Consider the following 21,473-nt stretch of genomic DNA (forward strand, 5'->3'; position numbering starts at 1 on the left):
GCAGGCTCTGGGCGTCTAAGGTGTCAGCAGTCCATCCGCTCCTCACCCGCCGCCTGGTGCCTTCCTGCAACCTCGGCTCAAGGCGCTCAGGGCCGCTACCTGCAGCAGCCGAGACCTCGTGGCTCTTCTGCGCCCGCTTCGGGCTGAACTGCAGGGACAGGAGCTTTTCCCACCGTCCCCATCGCAAACCGCCACAGCTCGAGTCCCAGCCCTGAGTCCTATCTGCTTTGCCCCGCGGGCACACGATGAATCTCTTCAAAGGCCTGAGAGTGCAGGCTGAGCGCGAAGCATCTCTGCTGACGGCACGCGTGCCTCTACCTCCTTTCGGTGCGAAGGAACAAAAGAAACGACCTGGGGAAACGCCGCGGTTTACACGGAGGCGCTGCAAGGCGACAGTGACAGCCAGCCTTGCACGTACAAGAAAGCACAAGCTACCTTCTTGACAGATAAAAGCCAACCCGCTAAAGCCCTGTTCCAAGCCTGCTCTAGTTTTGTTCTGAAAAAGTTACTGAAAATTTCAGCTTCCCTGTTGAAGAAAACCAGCATTCCCCGCTTAGTGGGACAGCAGGGCCCGAGGGTCCGCACCTAAATTCATCCCCGCTTCTCACGAGGTGCGGACGCAGGACGGTCCCGAGCGCTCAGGAAAGCGAAGGCTCTTTGCGGCGAGGAGAAGAGGAGCCGGGCACGCAGGTGACTTCGGATTAGCCCTCTGGCCCGCAGCAGCCTGTGCGCCGCCCGCTTCGCTCTGCTCCGTCCACCCGGCGCCTGCTGCAGCCGCGCTGCTCTATTCGAGCGGCTGGCTGTGCTGCGATTAGGGCACATCAGCTGGGGAGCAGAGCTATTTTTACCTCGCAGCTAAATCCATGTCGTTGGGCTGGAATCAGCTAGACCGAAGCATGAATGGCACGGCCAGTCCCTGCGCCTGAACGGCAACTCGCCACCAAGTGGGTGGGCTCAGGCTGGGCACGAATTAGTTATCCGAGCGGATGCGATAGGAGGGATATTGATCCACACGGAGGCCTGTGCACCTCTGGGAAGCCGGCAGCTCTTAGAAGCTTTTTATCTGTGTTAAAAGGCTGCAAAAAGCCCAGCACCTTTGAGTTTTAGTTAGGAGCTGTTAAAATCTGCAGACTTTGGTCTGAACAGCTTTGCCAAGGCAGCAATTGCTCACCTTATTTTATGCCAATGGGATGAAAGCTACACAGCGGCAGCATTTCATCAATGATCAACAGACCACCAACAGTACAGGCCAAGAGCTTTAGTCTGCTTAGGTGTCTCCAAAAAGAAAGTCTTTTGAACACGAACCAGTCCCTCCTCCACAAGGATCAAGTGCCTAAAGATTTTCTATACAACACAAAGTTGCTATACTCCAAAACAAGGAGGTGCCTTAAAATAAGGCTATTTTCACTGGATTTCCAGTGATCAGGATTGTAAATCTTGCAAGATTACTGCCCTATTGCAGCAACTGACCCAATATGCACCCTTGCTTGGGTATAAACTAGTAGCAACATGGATTAAACCTTCTTCCAAGCTCACCCAGTTTATTTTGCCCCTATCCTGGTGCACACATACACAGAGCCACTTACCACGTTTCCATCCTGAGCATGTTGTAAATCTAGCCCTCCACTGGGTTTTGGGCCCTTGTACAGACAAGCTTCGCACTGTTAGGATGGTCTGTACTAGAGGAGATTACTCTTAGATTAAAGCAAGGCGAGTAGCAGAACTATTGAATCAGGACTGAAGTGGTAGCTAAAACCCAAGAGGCAAAAGACAACCACACAAGATTTCCCTAGTTTTTCCTCCTGCAAGCTATTGGCCTGCTTTTGGCCAAAGCCCAGGTGGTCAAGGAAAAAAACTGCCTATAAAATTGCAAAAGGAAGGAGGTGTCAGCAACAGAGATACAAAAACAGAAGCTTCATCTGATAGAAGCGTTTGAAATCTGTTTATCAGACATGACCCACTTTCTCCCGAACATAAGCCAAAGAGGCTGGCAGATCCTGCATACTTTGGAGCCTCCCAAGTGACTGATCATGCTCAAGAGACACTGTTTTCAGAGCTCTTGCTAAAACACTGGAAGAAGCTTCTTCCCAGCTGAGCCCTGGCAATGGCTGCAGATAGCACTGCAGAGAAACCGCGCTGTGTTACTGCACTCTCCTTGCAAGCTATGTGTTACTGAGCATCATCAATCCAAACAAGGTTGGCCAAAAAATCTGGCCTCTGGCCGGCAAAACACCCCTGCTCTCCCAGCAGGGAGCATTACCTGTCACTCCGTATTTTATAAGAGCTCCTTCTGAAGGGAGATGGGTGCTCTGACCAGTCTGCAGGATCGCCGGACCACCACGCTGTAGGTGCTCATCTCTGCAGCTACGCAGTCTCCCTCTCTCCCTCCCAGCTATGTCCTCCACTAACCAGGACCACAACACACCAGCACCTAGGAGAAGTTACCAACATTTCTAACTGGAGATGCAAAGAGCTCCAGGCAGCGCGGTTAGGGCATGACCAACGACAGCACTGCAGTGTGGGTGGAGAGGTCGATGCCAAACTTGGACTGGAGCAGAGGGACAGCTGGGGGAGGCACAGAGGTTGTTCTCACTTGAAACCCCACAGTGAGATCAAGTCATAAGGTCCAACAGCTGCTATTTTTTCCCCTCTCTTGCATGTTACATCTTTTATATTCCAAAATAGTAATAATTATGAGTACAAAGAGACCCATGGTTTCTGTCTACAATTGAAGCAAGAGGATGTTCACTGTGTAATAGCAGACATGAGAGAATAAAAAGGTTACAGGGTTTGTAATCAATAGGGACTCATTTTTTCCTCTAAAACATAGCAGCTTTCGGTAGAATCACTTGGCTCCTGTCCAGACCTCTCGAATAGGAACAAAGCTGCTCTGCTGGCCACATTCCACTTTTTACACTCCCTCACCCTTCAGCAGTAATAAGGTCATAAGTACAAGTAGGATGCTCACAAACGGAGGCAACTAGATGACTAAACACATAGCTGAACGGGATAGAGTATGATCAAAACATGTCAATATAGCAGCTAATAACAGCAGACCAACACTCCTCTCACATGGCTTGTCCTCCACAGACATCAAAACATTTTTGCAGTGGTATGTAAGATTACTCTTTCAAATCAGAAAGAAGAAAGCAGATGCTGAAAGGCAAAGTGACTGGTCCAGAGCTGGGCAGCAGGTTAAAGTCAGGGCTGGAACACATCTCCTGACTTCTAGTCCTGTTTACAAGTGCTCTTTACACTGGTAATGGCAAGGTGCATTAACAAACTACCACATCATATACCTGCAGCATGATGCCCACTGTAGCAAGACAGGATTGATGAACAGCCCAAATACAGTATTCAGCTCTATTTAAGAACAGCTTTACAGAGAAATGAAGCATAAAAGAGAAAACATGAATACAAGATGCAGAATGAAAGGAAGAAGCAGAGAAGTAAAATCTAAGGTCTGGGATTTTAGACATGCTTTCATGGACTCAGCTAAAGTTTTTCATTTAAAACAAGCCCCAGGACCCAGAGCTTACAAGGCATTCTGTTCACAAGTGCAATACTCATCTATCTGTTATCCAGACACAATGCTATTAATAAGGTGATGTCTAGTGACCATTTATCACAGGTGCTGCTCAAGGCTCTCAGCATGGTAGAACGAAGCTACTCACCGGCATTCAGGTGGCAGTCTTTAATCTGGAACTGAAGCTCATTTTCATTTGGAATATCTTTCCATGTTGCGAGGAAGACCTGGCGCTCTACAAACAAGAAAGATGATCAGCACTCCTGGCTCCTTGCAGGATTGTAGCATTAATTAAATCACCGCAGAATGATAGAAGGTAGAGGAAAAAAACAAACAAACAAAAAAACCCAACCTTTCGGTCATGTTTTGCCCTGCCATGGTCAGATCCAGGATTTGCTCCTACAATAATCTCAGTCTTACTGTAAAAGCAGCAAAGCTTTGATGGTTTTCAGAACCCTCAAAGCAAAGACAGTCTTTATCATATGAGCTGTTTACAAACCAAGAACGGGTGGGATTTGACAAGAAGGAAGGAGACCCACACACTCAAGATTATTTTATGGTGAAAGTAAAGATGCTGCTTTTCCAAGCAACTTCCCAGCCGGTTCAAAGAACAATTTAATAAATGAGAACAGGAACACAAGAGTTGCAATGCAAAGGTTATAGGGGCAAATCCCAGATCCATTTAAGTGAGCCACCCCTCCAACAAAACCAGAAATCAGTCTCAAAGGAAAAAGATCCACCCTTTGTCTAGCGGAGAGGGTCAGAGCAGAGGACACTGGTTCTGGAAGCACAGCTCTATGGATATTGCAGGAGAACAGGGGTAGGCTATCACACCACTGCTAACCACTTGAGGCTGCTGAGACACACTGGCATGAAGATAGCGGCCAAGCACATGCGATTCTCAGCCATGGGACAACTGGTACCCAGTTGGGCGCTGCTAGTACAACCTGGCTTGGGGAGGCTGACCACAGACCTAAGCAACACTCACCCATTTTGCCATCCTCTACGAAAAGCACGTTGAGAGGAATTAGGCAGCTGAAGTAAAAGACATCAATGTTGTTTTTCACAGCCACCTGTTATAGAAGAAACAGGGCGGGTTAAAGCTGCTCTGTTGGCTGGAAGTTCAAAGGGATCCCAAGGCCTTGCACAGTCGTTTCCTGCCTGTGAGTGCAGGAGTGCTCTCTCCAAGCAAAGGCAGACTCTGAACACGGGACTATCTGGAGATATGTTGCTGAGCTGCAGGGTAGCTCACAGACAAGGATCAGGCTCAGTCCACTGCACTCGCTCCATTTTCACCAGAAGCTGCTCAGTCGTCTCCTGCGAGCATTTCACCGTGCTGCGTCAGAGCCGGTTGCACCAGCGGGGTCACAGCCAGCATCCTTGCCCGTTTCTACTCTCGTTCAGCCTTTCCCTCCCTTCATGTCCTCCACCTCCTATATATGTTCATCTACTCTGGCTGCACGCAGCTACTATCACGTCTGTCCTCCTGTTGCACATGAGCTTCTTCACCTCCCATCTCTGTCACCTCACCCTTGTAATTCCCAACCTCCAAAACCCCACATAATCTCTTGTTTTACCCCAGCAATTCAGTCGTTTCTGAACATGCAGATTCCTTGGTTAACTCTATTTCAGCCTGGATGCCTTCTACAAAGCCGGAAGCCAGTCCACTTCTGCTGCACTGTCTGCACACTCCTGTAGTCTCTCAAGCCTACTGCCTTCACCCTCGCGCAAGCTGGATAGAGAACATACGGTGGGTGTTTATTCTGTGCCTCTAGAGCAATGAGGGCAGGTAAAAAAAAGATCACTTGACAAAAGACTTAATCCTCAGTGTCATTAAACTCTGCCAGCTGGGGAGATGCACTGGATTGCTTCTTCTCACCCATGCTTGCCACATTCCTGACTAATCTCTGCTAATGTAGAGAGCAACCTCAATTCAGTTTTCCCCAGGCTGAGAGCTGATGGTACAGCAGGAGCAAACCAGAGGTCTGAGAAACTGCACTGTCATAATATAGCACAGAAAACGTAGCTGTGGGCTTTTTTTCTATGCCACTCACGCTCTCCTCCCATCATCCAGCATAGCAATAAACTGTCACTGGAGTATAGTTCAGCAGACACCTGCCATTCCTTGCAATGGAGGAAACTTAGCCTGTAAGAGGGACCTAGAAACGAGATTGTGAGGGGAGCCCTGAATTTCAGTGGCTGTTTGAGCTCCTGCTTCCTTTGAAAAAAATCCCAGACAAATTCTCCAATTTGTCACCCAGCTGAAACACAAACCAGACCAAGCTGAAAGCTGAGCCAAAGAAATAAATTTGCTGCTGCAAAGACTTATGCCAAGACAAACTCTGTTCACATTAATAATTACATACATTAGTGTTTTGCTGAGAAAATCTACTGTCCAACAGCGGCAGGTTTAGAAAGAAACCCCCAAGTGTAAGAAACAGCTGTGGATAGACACGGAAGGGGAATAAACCAGAGGATTCACAAGCCAGCTGGTTAGACATACACGCGAGCCAGAGCACAAGTGGTAGGAGACAAGGTTCCCAAACGAAGAACACCTCCAGCAATTGGGAAGGTCTCAGAAGAGCAAACAACAACAAAAAGGTAGATGTGACAGTCTGTGGGGTTTCTACTCTCAGCCATCATCAAAAGTAGTGGCTTATATTTAATTCCCACAGTGCAAGCCAGCTTTTAAGAGGGGATTAGTTTAAAGCCTGCTAGAAACATGTAGATTATGGTGCAACCTAAAAAAAATAAAAAAATCCACATGGCCTTCTGTAATAGGGAGCTGTCACATGCTTTGACTGTTGGCGTCATATTTGTGAGTTTGAATGCTGAGAGCTAGAATGGAATATTACAGCCAGCTCTTTAACATCTTACTGCTGCTACAGACACCTAAGCCAGAGGGGCAGTAGCAGATTGCTGGATGGACTTAAGTGATTCACGTCTGCAAAATGTGATTAAACAGAGTCTGGGTGAGCAGCCAAAAATGCACCTCTGAATCTTGGAGGGGAGAGTTCTGGAAAGGAAAGCAGTGTAATCATTCTAGACACTACGCTTGGAGGTAAGAGTCATGGAGACAGACTGAAAGAAGGAAAATTTAGGCTAAACCTCCAAGAAAACTTGACAGTGAAAGTTATTAAGCAGCATAAAATTCTCCGGAGGAAGAGAGAAGCTCCAGTGCTTGGAGTATTTAAAATTAGCCTTGATAATGCTCTCAGTAAGGTGTATTGTAGCAAAACAACAAAGCATAGCAGGGACTACACTGCAAGACCTAAGATCTTTTCCAGCTCTGATTTAATGATTAATTGCCTTGCCTTAGAACAACAGAGATTAGTTAGCTTTTGTAGCTAATTGTTGTTGCCATACAACAGCAGTTACTTAGGAGAGGGGCTGGAGAGAAGCGCCTTCTCTCCGGTCATGGCTCTAGAGGCGCACGCCAAATTAATATGCTAACCCTGTCCCTGCAGTTATAAAAATGCTATAAAAAGGTATCTGCTGACCTGCTTCTCAACTCTGCAGAAACATCCTGAGTAAGCTGCTTTGGCTGTACTCTAGGGAGCTACGCAATTAATGTGCTCCAAAGCGCAGTTTCTTCCCAATAAAGCACAGCAAGCCACCCTCCAGCCTTCCTACCAAATTGCATCACTGGCTTCAGTAATGACATCATGCGTCACCATGCAAGTATCTGTAATGATGCAGAAGTCAGCTGTTACAAATAACTTTGCAAACAGGGAGGGGAAGAGCTACAGTCCCCCCCCCCCATCACCTATAGCACTGGGACAAGACCGGTAAGTTTTTCTGAGAGCAGCTTCCATCATGCAACACCACATCCTTCCCCCCTCAAAACAGCCAGGCACACAGCTGTTGGTGCTCCAGTCCCCAAGACCTGGTCCATGCAGAGCAGCCTGCAGCTAGCTGAACAGGAGAAGTCACACCAAGAGCAGGCTTGGAGGCCCTGCCAGCTCGTAACACCTTTCCAAGTGTCTCAACCTTTTCACTGCCACATCAGGAGCATCCAGTGCCATCTGACAGGCTACAAAAGCAATTTCAGGCAGAAAGCAGATCTGGACCAGAGCTTGAGAGAAACTGAGTAGCTACTTTCCAAAAAAATCTAGTGCTCCTTAAGTGAGAACGTGGGTCTGAGACAACCACTGACATTTAAAATGATACCAGTAGCTGAGAAGTCTCTCCAGGTTTGACATGCTTGAAAGGAACCTCCACTTGCACTCAATAAATCCTCTAGTCCCATGGCTTTGCAGCTTTAACCCGCCAACCTGCACATGGACTATTAAATCTTTGACAAGACCTTCAGCCTCAAACATTTGAGAGTTGAGACAGAAACATTTTATATCAAAACAGCTTTCCATCTGCAATCTTATTTGAAAGAAGAAAAAAATATTACTGCCTTGTGAATTCAGTCCAGCAGACTACAAGGCTTCTGAGGGATAAAATTCAAAGGTGCCAGATTTTCATGTGATGCTTCGCTGCTGAGAAGGTCTGAGCCCACTGAACACTGGCACAGGGTCACTTACGTCCTGTTAGTGATCCTCTGACTAGAGGAATCAGTGCCTGGAGAAATAACCCTGGAACATATTTGCTCACCTTGCAGCATGAGAACCCTTCTGATGCCTTTTCCTGCTGTGAAACCCTCTGATGGCCAACACGTGATATTTTGAGGAGGAGGTACCTCATGATAACAATGCCAAACTATTTTCTTCAATAGCGCAGGTTTCCGATGCTTTAAATCCCAGACTCGAGCATACAAACTAACTTTCTAAACTGGGTCTGAAAGCACACACAGATGCTTTCCATCAGCAGTAAATACACAACATACCCACTTGGAATCCCATTAGCACCTACACTAAATTAAGGATTTAGTTAGAGTTTGGTTTGGCTTTAATGTCTGGTAACAGCCAAGCTGCTAAGGCGAGAAGAACTCTCCTCTGCAGAGTCTATTTTACCTCTGCCAGTACAAGGTCGTGGTTTATTCCGTGACAGTCTGCTGCTCTGGCTGTCAGATGCCTCCAGGGAGTGCTATCTACTTCACTTCATTTTGTTTGACAGGTCGGGCTCTTGGGATCCTACAGGCGTTTGACAGCCGCTGCTAGCCGGGTGCTCTACCTACAGGCACGAATCTCGAGCTCGGGCAGCGGAGTGGCATGCACACCATGCGAGCTGGGTGCTGCGCCCTTGGCAGCAGCTGTCACCTCCTGGCATGCCATTTACGTCAACGGTCAGGGAACAGAAAGTCACTGGGGAAGAGCTCTGCTCTCATGTTTGTCTGGCTGTACTAGAAGTTCAAAATGCACATTTTATCAAATGTACTCTACCATGTGCCAGACCTGTCCTTAATCGGGAAGTCAACAGCTTTCCACAGAGGAGCTAGGAACTGGCTGCAGACTCCAAGCTGTGATTTGAGTGTTTCCTTCAGGGAGCCTTTCAGGGTGGGCTCTCTTTTTGCTGGAATAAGACCTTCTCACTAGCAGAGGCTGTTAAAAAAAAAAAAAATCTGGGCAACAAAACTAAGCAAACACCTTCCGCTTCTAGTCACCCAGGAAGTCTGTTACGTGCTAGTTGGTCCAGTAAGTTTGACCCAGCTCACACATGCAGATATTGTGCTATTTATCAAGCAGGCTCTGAAAGCAGAACATCTACTGGCTAGACTTGCTGCTCATGGCAATTCTCAGCCTTGTTTTTATTGAGTTGAATGTGTGAAATCTGTTTCAAACTATGAAGGCTCTGCCTTTGTGACCTGAGATACATCAACACTTCTCATGAATGAGACCTCCAGCATTGCTGCATGACAAGTGAGAAACTGAAGAAAGGAGGAGCACAGGTGATGAGCTGCAGCAGAACTGAGCACTGAGGGACAAGTATGACCTAGTGCATTAACAAGACCAACCTTTTCTCATTTGCCTTTGGAAAAATATTGTTTTGCCAAACACACTGGAAGAAACAACTAAGAAACATTCTTCAACTCAGACAGCTTTAGCGGCAAGGGAGAGGTCTGCATTTCCAAGTGTCACTTTCCAGGAAGCAATGCAGTTGGCAGATCAGTCCCTTCCAATGCTCGCCAGTCCAGCCCAAATCATTTTAAGGGCCTTCTGGGAAACTGAAGTCATGCTTCTTTGGGCTGTGAGCTCAGTAGCTCCCCCCAGGTAGTGCCAGGGAATGGGACGCACTGACTGTCAATTTTGAATGTTTATTTCCCGGAACACTGATGCTCCAGGCTTAGGCAGATGCACTGCTGCTCCGGGAGTCTCTAGCTTGTTCTTGATTGTATCAGCTCCTGCAAGTAGTTACCATCTCACAGTAAAGACTATCAGATCTGTGCCATGACAGGCCAGGCCTGATGCCTGAAATTTTCTCAGCAGGCTGGCTCCACTTCACTCGTTTCCAGGATTAGGGGAGCGATTCTTATGAAAACAAATGAACAAAACTGAGTTTTCCAAATCCACAGCATTTCACAGCCCTTGAAAGGCCATTTATTAGGAACAGTGGCTCTCTTTATCATAGGAAGGCCCCCATCCCAGGCATTTTCTTACTCCAAATTTGGCTCTAAGCCCAGAAAGTGTCTGGAAAGAATTAAGATCCTTCACAATGCAAAAATCAGAATCCATTTTCTTCCTTGAGAGCTCAAGAACTCATATATGTGGTGGCAAGAATAACCCATCTCTCCCTCCAACGACGACCCTGATGGGCTACAAGTCATCACATGTGTTTCACAGCTTCGACTGTGACAAGGCAACAACAGGACTCAAATAAATCTGTGCAAGTACTGGAGCTACCTGCCTGACTGGCAACCAAGCCAAGGCTACCAAACACTTTTGATGGTCAACACAACCTCTCACACGCTTTTGGGCAAGAGCCTGTAATTGCTTGTAATTGCCATGCTCTGCAGAGCCAGCTCTGGGCAGGTGGACTGAAGCACCCACAAGTGCCAGGTAGCCTCCAAAAGGCTGACATGTTCCCCAGCTGCCATCCCCAGCAGAAATTAGCAGTGCACCAACAACCACCTCAGATTTTCTTTAGCAAGAGGCATGCTCCGAGGGCATCCTGACAGCAGCTTTTTTTATCTGGGAGAAGTAAAAGAGATGAACCAGAGAGCAGGGACTGGAGTCTCTTTAGCCTACAGTGCTGTGCCTATTCTGACTTTGGCTTTATCCTTTGACTGGGTGTTGAACCTGACTGAGCTTTGATCTCAACAAGTCAAAAACATTTTCATCACTACTTTAGGATGGGAAGGAGAAGCCTTCTAGTCATTATCACATGCAGCAAGACGACTGGCAAACAGAGAAGTCTGTTCATTTGGGCACCATGGTTATATTTCATTTAAGTAAGCCTCTGAAAACATTTCAGTCCTCCTCCCCTTTTTGTAAAAATGGCTTTTTGTTAACTTGTCGAATATTTTAGTTTCTTTCTGTGATTACAAATGTTAAGATTAAACCAGCTGTAGTCAGTGAAGGATTAGAAACAGAAATCAAAATATAACCTGAACAAGACTTGAATTCATTACTTCTGACGTAGTTGCCTAAGGAATGTACTACTGGCCTTTGAAGTTTCTGATTAACATGATGAAAAGTTGAAAGCTATCACTTTGGTTACCTCGGGACTTATTTTTCTGTTACTAAAACAACAAAAAAACAGACTAGGAGATGAACACAAGATCCTCCGGTTCAAACCAATTCTGAATTCTACTTCAATATTTCCAAGCTCAGAAAAATTGCATTAAGCAAACTCATCTTGAATTGAGTATTTTGGTTCTTCAATGAATACAGGGACATTTGTATTCTCTACTTTTATATTATGCTATAAATTGTTCCCTAAGTAGGTCACCAAAATGATTTCTGAATGTTTCAAGACAGATGATTTCCACACTAACTCACAAAACATAAAACCAGTGCCTTGGCTGTCAGGGCAATGACAGATCTCCATCAAACCCACTGCTGTCAGGAAAGTAAGGGGAGTGCTCTTTTTAACTTGGCATCTGCTATCATGATTCAATTTTTTGCAGAGAAATATACTATTACTCCATATGGCAGCTTCCCCAATTGTAAAAGGGCAGCCAACTTCTATGGCAATGAGATAGCTAGCAAATTAGCAACTAAGTCTGGCACTAATGAATGCTCTGCTGCCTCAGTATAAGGTAGCTGGAGGTTTCCTCACATGTTTTCTCTTTGCTTTGTTCTAGCAGAAGATGTTCCAAGAAACAAACTGTGTTCTGATTCCTTCAGGGATTTAATAACCCAAATACTTCATTTCCTTCCTCATCAAAGGAAGCAGCAACTTGAGAATGCCTCATTGAGGGAGTCTCCAGTGTTATGGAAGCAGATCAGGACTCACAGCTCCTACACTTCCAAACTTCCTTCAGAGAAGGCGGTAGAGTTTACAACAGCTGACCCAAATGCAGTGATGTAACCATGTGCTTGTGACCTGGATGCAGAGGGAATTCAGCTTTTCCACAAGCCCAAAAAGCTCTCTGTGAAAGACAGCACATGTATTTCATTCATTGTCCAAATGCTCCCCCGATCACACGACTGAGCTCAGAGTCGAAGTGTAGGACTGCTCGTTTGAGCGCCAGAGAAGCTATTTCGAGTTGTTTGCCCAAAGACTCATCAATAAGTCATAAGCCCCAGAATGGAAGTCAAGAGAAGTGAAAAAAATAGTTGCTCAGGCAGAATAAATAGTAACTTTCATGTCATTCTTTTAAGCTAAAAAGCTTCTTCAAAATGAGATATATTCCCTTCTATGGACTGCTACACTACAAGAAACCAACCTAGATCCCGTGTCCCCTAGACATGAGGTGAGCAAGACATGCCATAGTACTAGTTAACTGCACCTTTGGGATACTGGGAAAATCTTCATGGAGGACCCAGCTACACAGAGCAGAGACAGGAGTCACTTACTGAGCTGAACTCCAGAGAGTGACTGCATAGGACAGCAAAAGGGAAACACCTCCCCAGGTGGGAAGTGTGCCTGCCTGACAATTACTTCAGTTAGAAGAGCCTGGGCAAGACCAGTGCCCTTGACGCATGCCAGTTCTGACATAGACAGTCTTGAGTCCAAACTGGGGGAAATACCTCCAAGGATCTGTCTTGCCTAAGGCAGCCCAATCTGATAAAAAGCCTCTTCTAGGAAATGCAGATTGCTCTACTGTCCCCAAAACGCACAGAACAGCTTCATTAATGAAACATTTGCTGCTTCCATCATTTCTCCCTTGCTTTTCCTGGAACATGTCTCGTTTGCCTTAGATTAAGCTATCTGGGGCAGAGAAGTGCAGATGTCTTTGGTAAAGCACCCTGGAAGTTAAGAGCACTAGAGAAATATTAATCACTCAGCAGTTGCCATCTTTCCTGCAATTCCTTTAATTCCCTCAGTTCTTGCTGACATCTCTCACTGCCTGCTCCACCACAGGCATTTGCTTTCTCTGGTCAGACCAGCTCTAGTTCATAAGCCCAACCAAACCTCATGCCCTGTTCAAAGAAGCACATTGCTGGAGCAGATTGAGGCGCCTTATCTGCACAGACACAGGAAGACAAGCAGTGCGTTTGAGGTGTTTGAAAAAGCATGTCACAAAATTCAAGAAGTTCCTGCTTCAGTCTTCCTGGGAGACACCAGAAAAAGGAATAGGAAGACGTTTTGGCCAAACTCATGACCCACCACCATATGATATTCTGGCTCTGCATAGTCACCCTATATGCACAGCTTTTTGGTGCTAAGCGTCTTACCACATTGTGTTGGGCTAAACATACTGGGCTGAGCGCCTGCTGGTCTCCCTCCCTGCCTGGAACGAGACAATCCTTACCTGTAGGTTGTTCAGAGGCTCCATTTTCATGACTGGTCCCAGGGTGTTGAGAGGCAGGGAGACATCAATACTTTGGTTTGGCATCAGAGGTGTGTGAATGGCCAACGGGGTGCTTGGGATGACCCCAAAGCTGGGCAAGAGAAAAACAGAGGTGATGACAGCAGCACTGCATTGCTGGAGAGCCCTGGCCTGACTCTATGGGGAAGATGCCAGAGATACTGTCCCAACACCTCTTCCTTCTGCCAAACATAAGCTGGTTCAGCTTCCTGTTATTACTCCTGAGCTGCCCCTGTTGTTACCCCATGGAGATGAACACAGCTGACAATTTGCACCACAGCAGTTACTCAAAGTAGGACAAGGCATAGGACACTGAATCAGGTCAGTCTCCCTGACAACGTGCACACTGTGCCCAGGGGACCAGCATCTGGGAACTCTTCCATTAAGTCCTGCATGGCATTGGTCTACTTACTGAGCAGCAGCCTGCCCAGCAAGGAACAGCACACGGACTCAGAAAAACAGGGAGAAAGACTGAGGCCTCTGGGCAATCTCTTACGGAACTGCAGAGCACTTTATTGCACAGCTGTTACAGTGCTGGGAGCTACAGAAGGAGGAACTGAAGCGGATACAGAACACATACATAACCAGGGAGGAATATGTAGTTTGTAACAGCAGCACTGTGGAGTAAACAAGTCAACATAGCCAGCTGTCTGGTTCTGGATGCCAACATCTGGACTTGACCCTGGTTCTGTTGCTTGGTTTGAGACTCCTTCAGTTGAGGACACATACCACCATGGCAACGTGAATGTTTACGTGCCTCTCCAGTCCAGCCAAGAGGCTGGATTAATTCCACAGGCACCTCTACTTAGTGCAGAGAAGAGGAAAGGCAGCTAACGCTGAACATAACACTTGTGTACTACATACTGTCTTATATTCAAAAGCAGTTTGAAGTACAGATGCATGACAGTTTGGGTATCTACCTGTGATCACATTTCTCTTTAGCAGAATTCATGTTAACTCAGAGGGCATAGAGCATTTATAGGAACGTATCAAAGATGTGTAGGCCTGCATTTTTATTTCATGCACCAAAAAACTGATGCTGCCTCTGCACAAAATTAGACACCTGTGTATTGCGTATGCCACTGTTTCTGAAACCAAATGGCCCTTTCTCGGTTTTCCTTAGCTTTCAGCTCTAGGGAGCTGAAATGAGAATATTTTCAGCAAGAGCCTAGCCATGGGATTTGCCTTCTGCAGCCATCTCACCTTGGGGAACATAAAAAGCCCTACTGTTTTCCCTTAGGCTCAAAGGAAGTTGCATTTTGCTACTAAGTGGCAGTGACATTAGAGCATGCTAGAGCTCTAGGGGTTTTCTTCCCTCCCCCCGCAAATGCTTTATCCCAAGACCGCAGTGAATGTGATTAATAGCAACAGGAGAGGGAGAAATGCAATAGAAACTTCCCAATCACAGACTTAAATATTTAAGCCCAAAGAGCCAGCCCTCTGCAGCTCCTTCCAGTGCACAAGCCACAGTGGAAAATGGTGACAGGAAGACAGAATTTGAATAGTAAATAGTAGTAGATTATATGTGGAATATTTGCTGATAGGCTGGAAAAGGAGAAGCTGCTGTTTTAATGTACAATATTCAAACTTCTTACAACCCTGGGAGGCACCATGTAGGTGTGGCTAGAACAGAGTTTGATGTACGGAGAAAATCAAGAGCAAAATGCCTTTTTTCCGGGCCAATTTGCATGAAAAATTTGGCTACAGCAGCCTTGCAAAACTCTCCAGAAAATATAGCAGTCCAGGGAGAGCATTTACTAAGACTTACTTAGCATAATGTCTTTCGTAAGTAAATATTATTCATCCCAAGAAATCCCAAATTTGCAAAGCTAACAGTGATGTTAAAAAGACAGTTTCAGTGGATCTCTGGCATGGATAATCCCTTTTCTGTGAATGGATCTTTTAAGAAATAAGGGGAATGTTTCAGTCACATCTCCTTTACAGTCTCGACAAGAACCAGCCTGGTCCATGATGTACTTGCTCAAGATAATCTATAGCAAACCACACTTTATGCTCCGTGACCGAGAAGGGTATTCATGTGATGACACTCGGGTTGCGCTGCCATGGCATGTCTTTTGGCTGAGACAGGTTTCTGAGAAGAACCTGTATGCTCTAGACATTCAAGGGGCTGTTCCTTCTGACAAAATTATTTTGCTGCCAACTATAGAGAAAACATGTGCCACAGGCTCTTACTTTGAAAATTCTTCACTGTCAAAATGGCTTTATTAACAAGACCAGCACTTCCAGACAGTTTGAGGGGCAGCACAGCAACTAAGGCAGGAGGTACAGGCATGAGGGATTGATATTTCTGCAGCTCAGATCCTTGCCTGTTTATGCTTTCCTTAGGGCATATAAAAACACTAACCTGCCTAACAACTCATGAGGCTGCTTTAAAACTTTGCAGAGATTAAACGGGGCAGATGTTGCTTCAAGTTTGGAGAAAGAGGGGACCACCTGCTGCCTGATTCCTCACTGGAGCAAGAAAGCCGCAGTTTGAGCAAACAACTGAAAAACAACATGAATTTATCAATCTGTATTTTCAGCTGTTTCACAAAACTGTGGTCTGATGGAGAGTGCAGGCTGTGTCTAGCAGCTGTTTTCTTGACTGAATTACACACCTACATAAAGGCCTGCCTGGTTTGTACAAGTAACTCCTTGCCAGAGCTACCCTGTTTGCTCTCCTTCCCCGGCCAAGCCTCAAATGATCTTTTATGTTCTCCTGACCAGTAAACAGTAGTCTAGCCAGAGTGGGACCAATATGCAGGATGATATGATAAAGGCAAGGAGGTTTGCTCTGGGGTCCTGCCCCACCAGTAGACCAGCTTGCTCATAATGTTCTATATCTAGCAGCATAGACATAGACTTCTTCAATGGGAACATGTGATCTTTTTATCATAGCAGATTAAGTATATGGTTTTCTTACCTGTTCTTGTTAAACTGAATGGCAAAATCAGTCATGTGCTGCAAAGCCTTATTGGTAAAGTTCATCTCCATGTAGATGTGTCCTTGCCTGTGACTGAATGTGCCCGAGATCTCCAATCCTTTAGCCTTCACTGCAGGCAACCAAACCTGAAACAGAAGAGACCTCATTCAGCGTAAGAAATCTGGCCTGAAGATAACAAACAAGCATAGTTTTCCAAATAACAGAAAAGGTCCTGAGTTAGGAAATCCAGCTACACTGGCACATTAAGCCCACAAATGCAAAAGAAACACTACAGGGAGACACAACATGGGGTGTTGAAAGGATCAAGCTCACCAACAAGAATAAGCTGGCTGCTCCTAATCCATATTTGTTTACAGCACTCATGTAAGAACTCAAATATACTAAACACTGGTGTGCACAAGAAACAGTCAGAGTGTGTGTCCATCACACCAATGTGAGACTTACCAAGTCTGCTGATGGACAGGCTTCTCCAAGGACTTGTTGGGCTATTAGAGGCAGGACAATGCTAAAATTTGAACCAAATAAATCACAGGGCTGATACTATTAGTTGTTTGGATTCTGGATTCCCAAAGCAACTTTGTGGAAAAACCCAGACTCAGACTTGAGAGGTTCAAAAGGAAGTACTTCTCATCTCAAAATTACTGGGTTCTTTTGTAGTTGGTTTTATTTGGTATATTACTTGTAAACAGCTAAGTATAAGAAGCTTCATGTATGCTTTGCAGTACCTTGAGATCCTAGATTTCACAGGATGATTGTAGTTTATTTACCCATTGACTACTTAATAAGAGAGCAAATTTTGATTTATTCCCTTTCAGGTATGAAAGGCTAACCCTGAACCCAACAGCTGCTCCACAGCCTGTTAACAGAACCATGTTCTGTATCTGATGAACCCTCCAGACTAAGCATGCTTTAGTCAGTGCATCTGCCACCTCTGTCACTAATAGAGCATTTATCCACATTACACTGCAGCATGCTCAATCACATGATTTTTTCTTTATTCAGAGGAATGTAACATGGCAGTGAAGGAGTCTATGAAAGTTGTAGCAAATGACATCCTGCTCTCAGATTCCTGGGGAACCTTACTATAAGTTAGGTCTCCAGGAAAGCTGCTTCCACAAAGTTGAAATTCTCACAGCTTCTATAAGCCATTCTGTAGAATAATATTGTTACAGGCAAAATGAAGGAACTGCTGAAAAACAAAAGTCTGTAACTAACCCTGTCTCCACCAAACCATTACTCTGCCTGGGAGAAACCTAGAGCACACCTCTGATTGGATGGAATTGAACTAGGATATCCCTGTAGCACCAAAGAGCAACAATAAAGAGGACAGGCGAGCAATCTCCCACTCCCTGTTGCCTAAAGTATCACAATGTACTGACAGATTGTCCTTTTTCTTACGTACAGACTTTGGAGCCACGTATCCTCCTGGGGCCATGCCTATACCAGATGAGAGTTCAAAGAGATCATTGAGTCCGCTGCTTACCACCGCTGGGGTGGGTGAAGGGGCAAAGGTGGCTGGCACAGAAGAGGGAATGTAGGTCTGCCCCACCTGGAGGAGTGAGAAAGAACAGGCACTGATTAACATCACATATGAAGAACACTACTTATTAAATAAAGCATGAACTCGGGCAATATCCTGAATATTTTAAAGCTCTTTGCAGCTTCCCCGCTGAATTATCAATAGTGCTAAATAATGCATTTGAATTCCAGAGCTCTTGGCAACTAATCCCTACACTCTGCTGTCACCTCAATCATGCAATAGCCTTCACATCGTGATTACAGTTCCAGTTATCTATTCCCATTATGGAGAAGTCCTTCTTCTCCATCTTTCCTTCCCAAAAAGACAATGTGCTTTAGGGATCGATCATGCATAAGCCCAGGGAAAAGACAAGATGCTTCAAATATTCTCCCAAGTATGACAGTCTTTGGGAATTGGCAAGACTTGGCACATCCAGAAACAATGTGGGAGTCATGACCGTATTGTGGATTCCTATCCAAGGCCAGACCTCTATATTCTTAGCACTATGGTCAAAAGGGTTCATTACATGAAGCAGAACTAGTCCTATTTGCCTGCCAGAGGACAATCTTTCTGCAAGAAGGGCAATCCCTTCCCCTAGGACTGAAATGATGATACCAGACATTGGTATATTAATCATTACATGCCCAGCTCCAGGCAGGACGGTCACACTCAACTTAAGCACCCAAGTTCTCTTTACTAAGAGCAGGAAGAATTACGTATTTGAGAATAGGATTCACCACAGTCAGCAGCCCAGAAACAGGCAGAATGACTAAGGCAGGCAATAGGAAACACTGATAAGTCTGGGTCTGAAATCTCACTGCTATTCTGCATTTAGGAACCTATCTGAGATGTGGTGCTTTAACCAACCCTTTGGACAGGGGGGACTGGTGGTTTTACAGAACTTGTAGGTAGTTTTAACACTTGCCCGGGAAGACGAGGACCTGCCTTTGTAGGTGTGAGCCCTGCAGAGCAAATATCTCCCACTTCTTCGGTGTGCTACCTGGGGGCTACATGTAAACTGGAACACAGGTTCTCCTCTACCCTCAAGCTGAAGTTCGAAAGGAGCGCAAGGTTCACAGGGAAAGGAGGAGCAGCCATAACAGCAAGGGTCCCTGAAAGGCCCTTCTTCCAGAACTGAGTATGCTTTTCCCCTTAAGTTGCTGGCTAAACAGCCCTAGGAGGAAGGACTGGAGCCTTCTACAGGACATTGCTCTCAGCATGGGCTGGAGGCACACTCCCTCCTGCCTGCTGTGTCTCCAAGTCATCTTGCATCCTTTTCCCGCACTTCTCTGGAAGAAGGTGATATGCATTTGAAGCCACGGGTGCTTTGGAAGTATCTCATTTCCTGGGCAAGCGCTCTAGGTCCTAGTGATGCCACAGAACACAGGCACAGAAAAGGAGGTGGTGGTGGGCAGATTTTAGTGCTGATCACGTGTAGTATGAAAGCTCAGAGTATCTCTACTGGATCCTGACTTCCAGGGAGAGCCTTACATGGCTTTTGAGAGGCTTGAGCCATTCAGTTCAAGCAAGCCTGTGGTGACACTGGGTTACTGTAGTAGCAGAACAGGTTTTATGCGCAAAGAGGCATGCATCATTGGCCTTTCAGCTGCTAAAGCAGTTATGCAAGGACTGGGATATTGTCAACTTGAATACCTGTGCTCAAACCTTTCCTAGCTAAGAGCTCGGAGAAAAGAGAGCCAAGCAGAGACAACAGCTCTGGCCCTTGCAGCTCTCAGGAGCGCCCAAGTGGCAACTTCATTCAAAGCAACATACGTTGGGACCTGTGTACTTCAAGCTGCAGTTGCCCACGTTCAAACACTTTCAGAGATTTAAGCATCTTTAAACACATAATGGGTAAGCTTTATTTAAAAATCTTGAGCTTTGGGCAGCTTTTTAAATTGGGGAAAAAAATGGAATGGCACTTACTGCCGGACTTCCTCCAATGCCCCCGCCAAGGTCACTGCCAAGCTGAAAGAGAGAAGGAGAGAGAGGAGAGAAAGACCGAGTTCATTTAAGCTAAGTGTCAGATGGCCAGAGTAGAGCTCACCTCACTGCACTGCTGCAAACATGTCTCACTCGCTTGCCACGTACAGGACAGACAGAAATGCTATGACGGGAAAGCAGAGGGAACAGAGGGGCTTTTTTGTTGCTTTGTGAACAGAACTATTTGGAGAACTGCTCCACACACCTATTAGAGAAGGGAGCATTTTTCCAGGTTAATAAGACCAAAAACTCATCCCGTCTTGAACCTGTCACCTGTATGATAAACTCTGCACAATTTTTCATGTTTCATGCATCAGTGCTTTTTCTTCAACCCACAATACTGGCTACCAGCAGTCCTGAGCAGCTCTAAAAAACCCAGTGGGGTAACTGAAAAGGAATGAAAATAAAACTGACAGGACGCTCACTTCCTGAAAGCTTTTGTTTTCTAGGGAACAGCTATGAACTACGGGAAAAAACACAAAACAGCTTGGATATGTTCCTTTGACATGCGGCTCTTTTCAACAACCAGGAAGAAAGAGAAAGGGATACGTGCTTCCAGGTTGCTATTACAAAAGCTCAGGTAGATGAGCTTTGTTTTCCCTCTGAAGACAGTTGATCCTCCCACATAGGGCACAAAACCAGCTTGAGATCTAATGGGCCACTCCGTAATAGCAAAGAGACCTTACAGTGCAGCAGGACACTTCAGTAATGATCTCTGCCAAGCTACACAGCTACCATTTGAGGCAACTGAAATAGCCAACTGTATACTGCCCATGCAACCTCTGTCTCCATGCTCGTAAACAGTATGTCCTCTCTGGAGCCCTTCCTCCAGATCATCCTGTGGCTCAGCTATAAGCCGTCCTACTGCGAACTCCCTTTAAAAAATCTCCATACTGTTTTCTCAATGGTAAAGCCCACTTTTTAAACATCCACTTGTCCTATATGCTTGAGAGAACCCAGTGCTCAGGACAGGCTCCAAAGCCGACTACGAGTGCTGTTTGCAAGCAGCACATGGCTCCTGTGAATATTTATAAAGCACTCAATGGATGACCGATAGGCAGGAGGAAACAAGCAGAAATCTGCAGGGGTTATTCACTACAGAGACATCTCTAGGCTTATCAGTGTCCTACACTTTGGTTCACAAGACCACAGTATTTTTTGCCTGGTGCACAGTTTATTGTCACATGCAGAGCACAGATCACGCCCTGGCAAAACGCACACAGGACGATGACGTGCAGTCCCATGGGGACTGTCACCTGTTCTGGCAGGTCAGAACAACACAGCTCGTCTCATTAAAGGCTTTGATCTTCCATTTGATTAAGGTATACAGGAGGTTTGGGGGCTTTGTTTACGTTAGAAGAGCACTTAAAACTGATTCTAGGTATGTTATTCAAATATGGGCTGATGTAATAAAAATATTTTTAAAATGCACAGCCTGGCATAAAGCAGAAGTTGCCAGCAGTGTGTGTGCATAGAGCAGAAAGGCCCCAGTCCTATTCCTCTGCACAAAACGCCTGGAAATTCAACTTGGTTCTGGGCCCTCCAAACCTGTTTCCTTGGAGATCTCATGGCAAATGCATTTTACACTGGTCAAGAGATACCACCAAGCTTCAAACTTCTCTCTCTCCAAGCACAGGTG

At 45.8% G+C, this 21,473-nt stretch overlaps 1 protein-coding gene across 4 annotated transcripts in view; it reads right to left on the bottom strand.

Annotated features, from left to right (window-relative positions):
* Positions 1-21,473, bottom strand: part of AP2B1 (adaptor related protein complex 2 subunit beta 1) — an 81,204-nt gene that overhangs the window by 6,809 nt on the left and 52,922 nt on the right. For 2 of the 4 annotated variants that reach the window (XM_067309419.1, XM_067309420.1), the window contains exons 15-20: positions 19,778-19,819; positions 17,735-17,881; positions 16,312-16,457; positions 13,332-13,461; positions 4,515-4,599; positions 3,675-3,761 (exon numbers count right to left, since the gene is read on the bottom strand). In XM_067309419.1, coding sequence (XP_067165520.1) covers positions 3,675-3,761; positions 4,515-4,599; positions 13,332-13,461; positions 16,312-16,457; positions 17,735-17,881; positions 19,778-19,819 — 637 coding nt within the window. The remainder of the gene's footprint in view (positions 1-3,674; positions 3,762-4,514; positions 4,600-13,331; positions 13,462-16,311; positions 16,458-17,734; positions 17,882-19,777; positions 19,820-21,473) is intronic. The other 2 variants (XM_067309421.1, XM_067309422.1) reach the window with 2 other exon arrangements.

Source organism: Apteryx mantelli, chromosome 22 (genome assembly GCF_036417845.1).
Source record: "Apteryx mantelli isolate bAptMan1 chromosome 22, bAptMan1.hap1, whole genome shotgun sequence".
Classification (NCBI taxonomy): Eukaryota; Metazoa; Chordata; class Aves; order Apterygiformes; family Apterygidae; genus Apteryx; species Apteryx mantelli.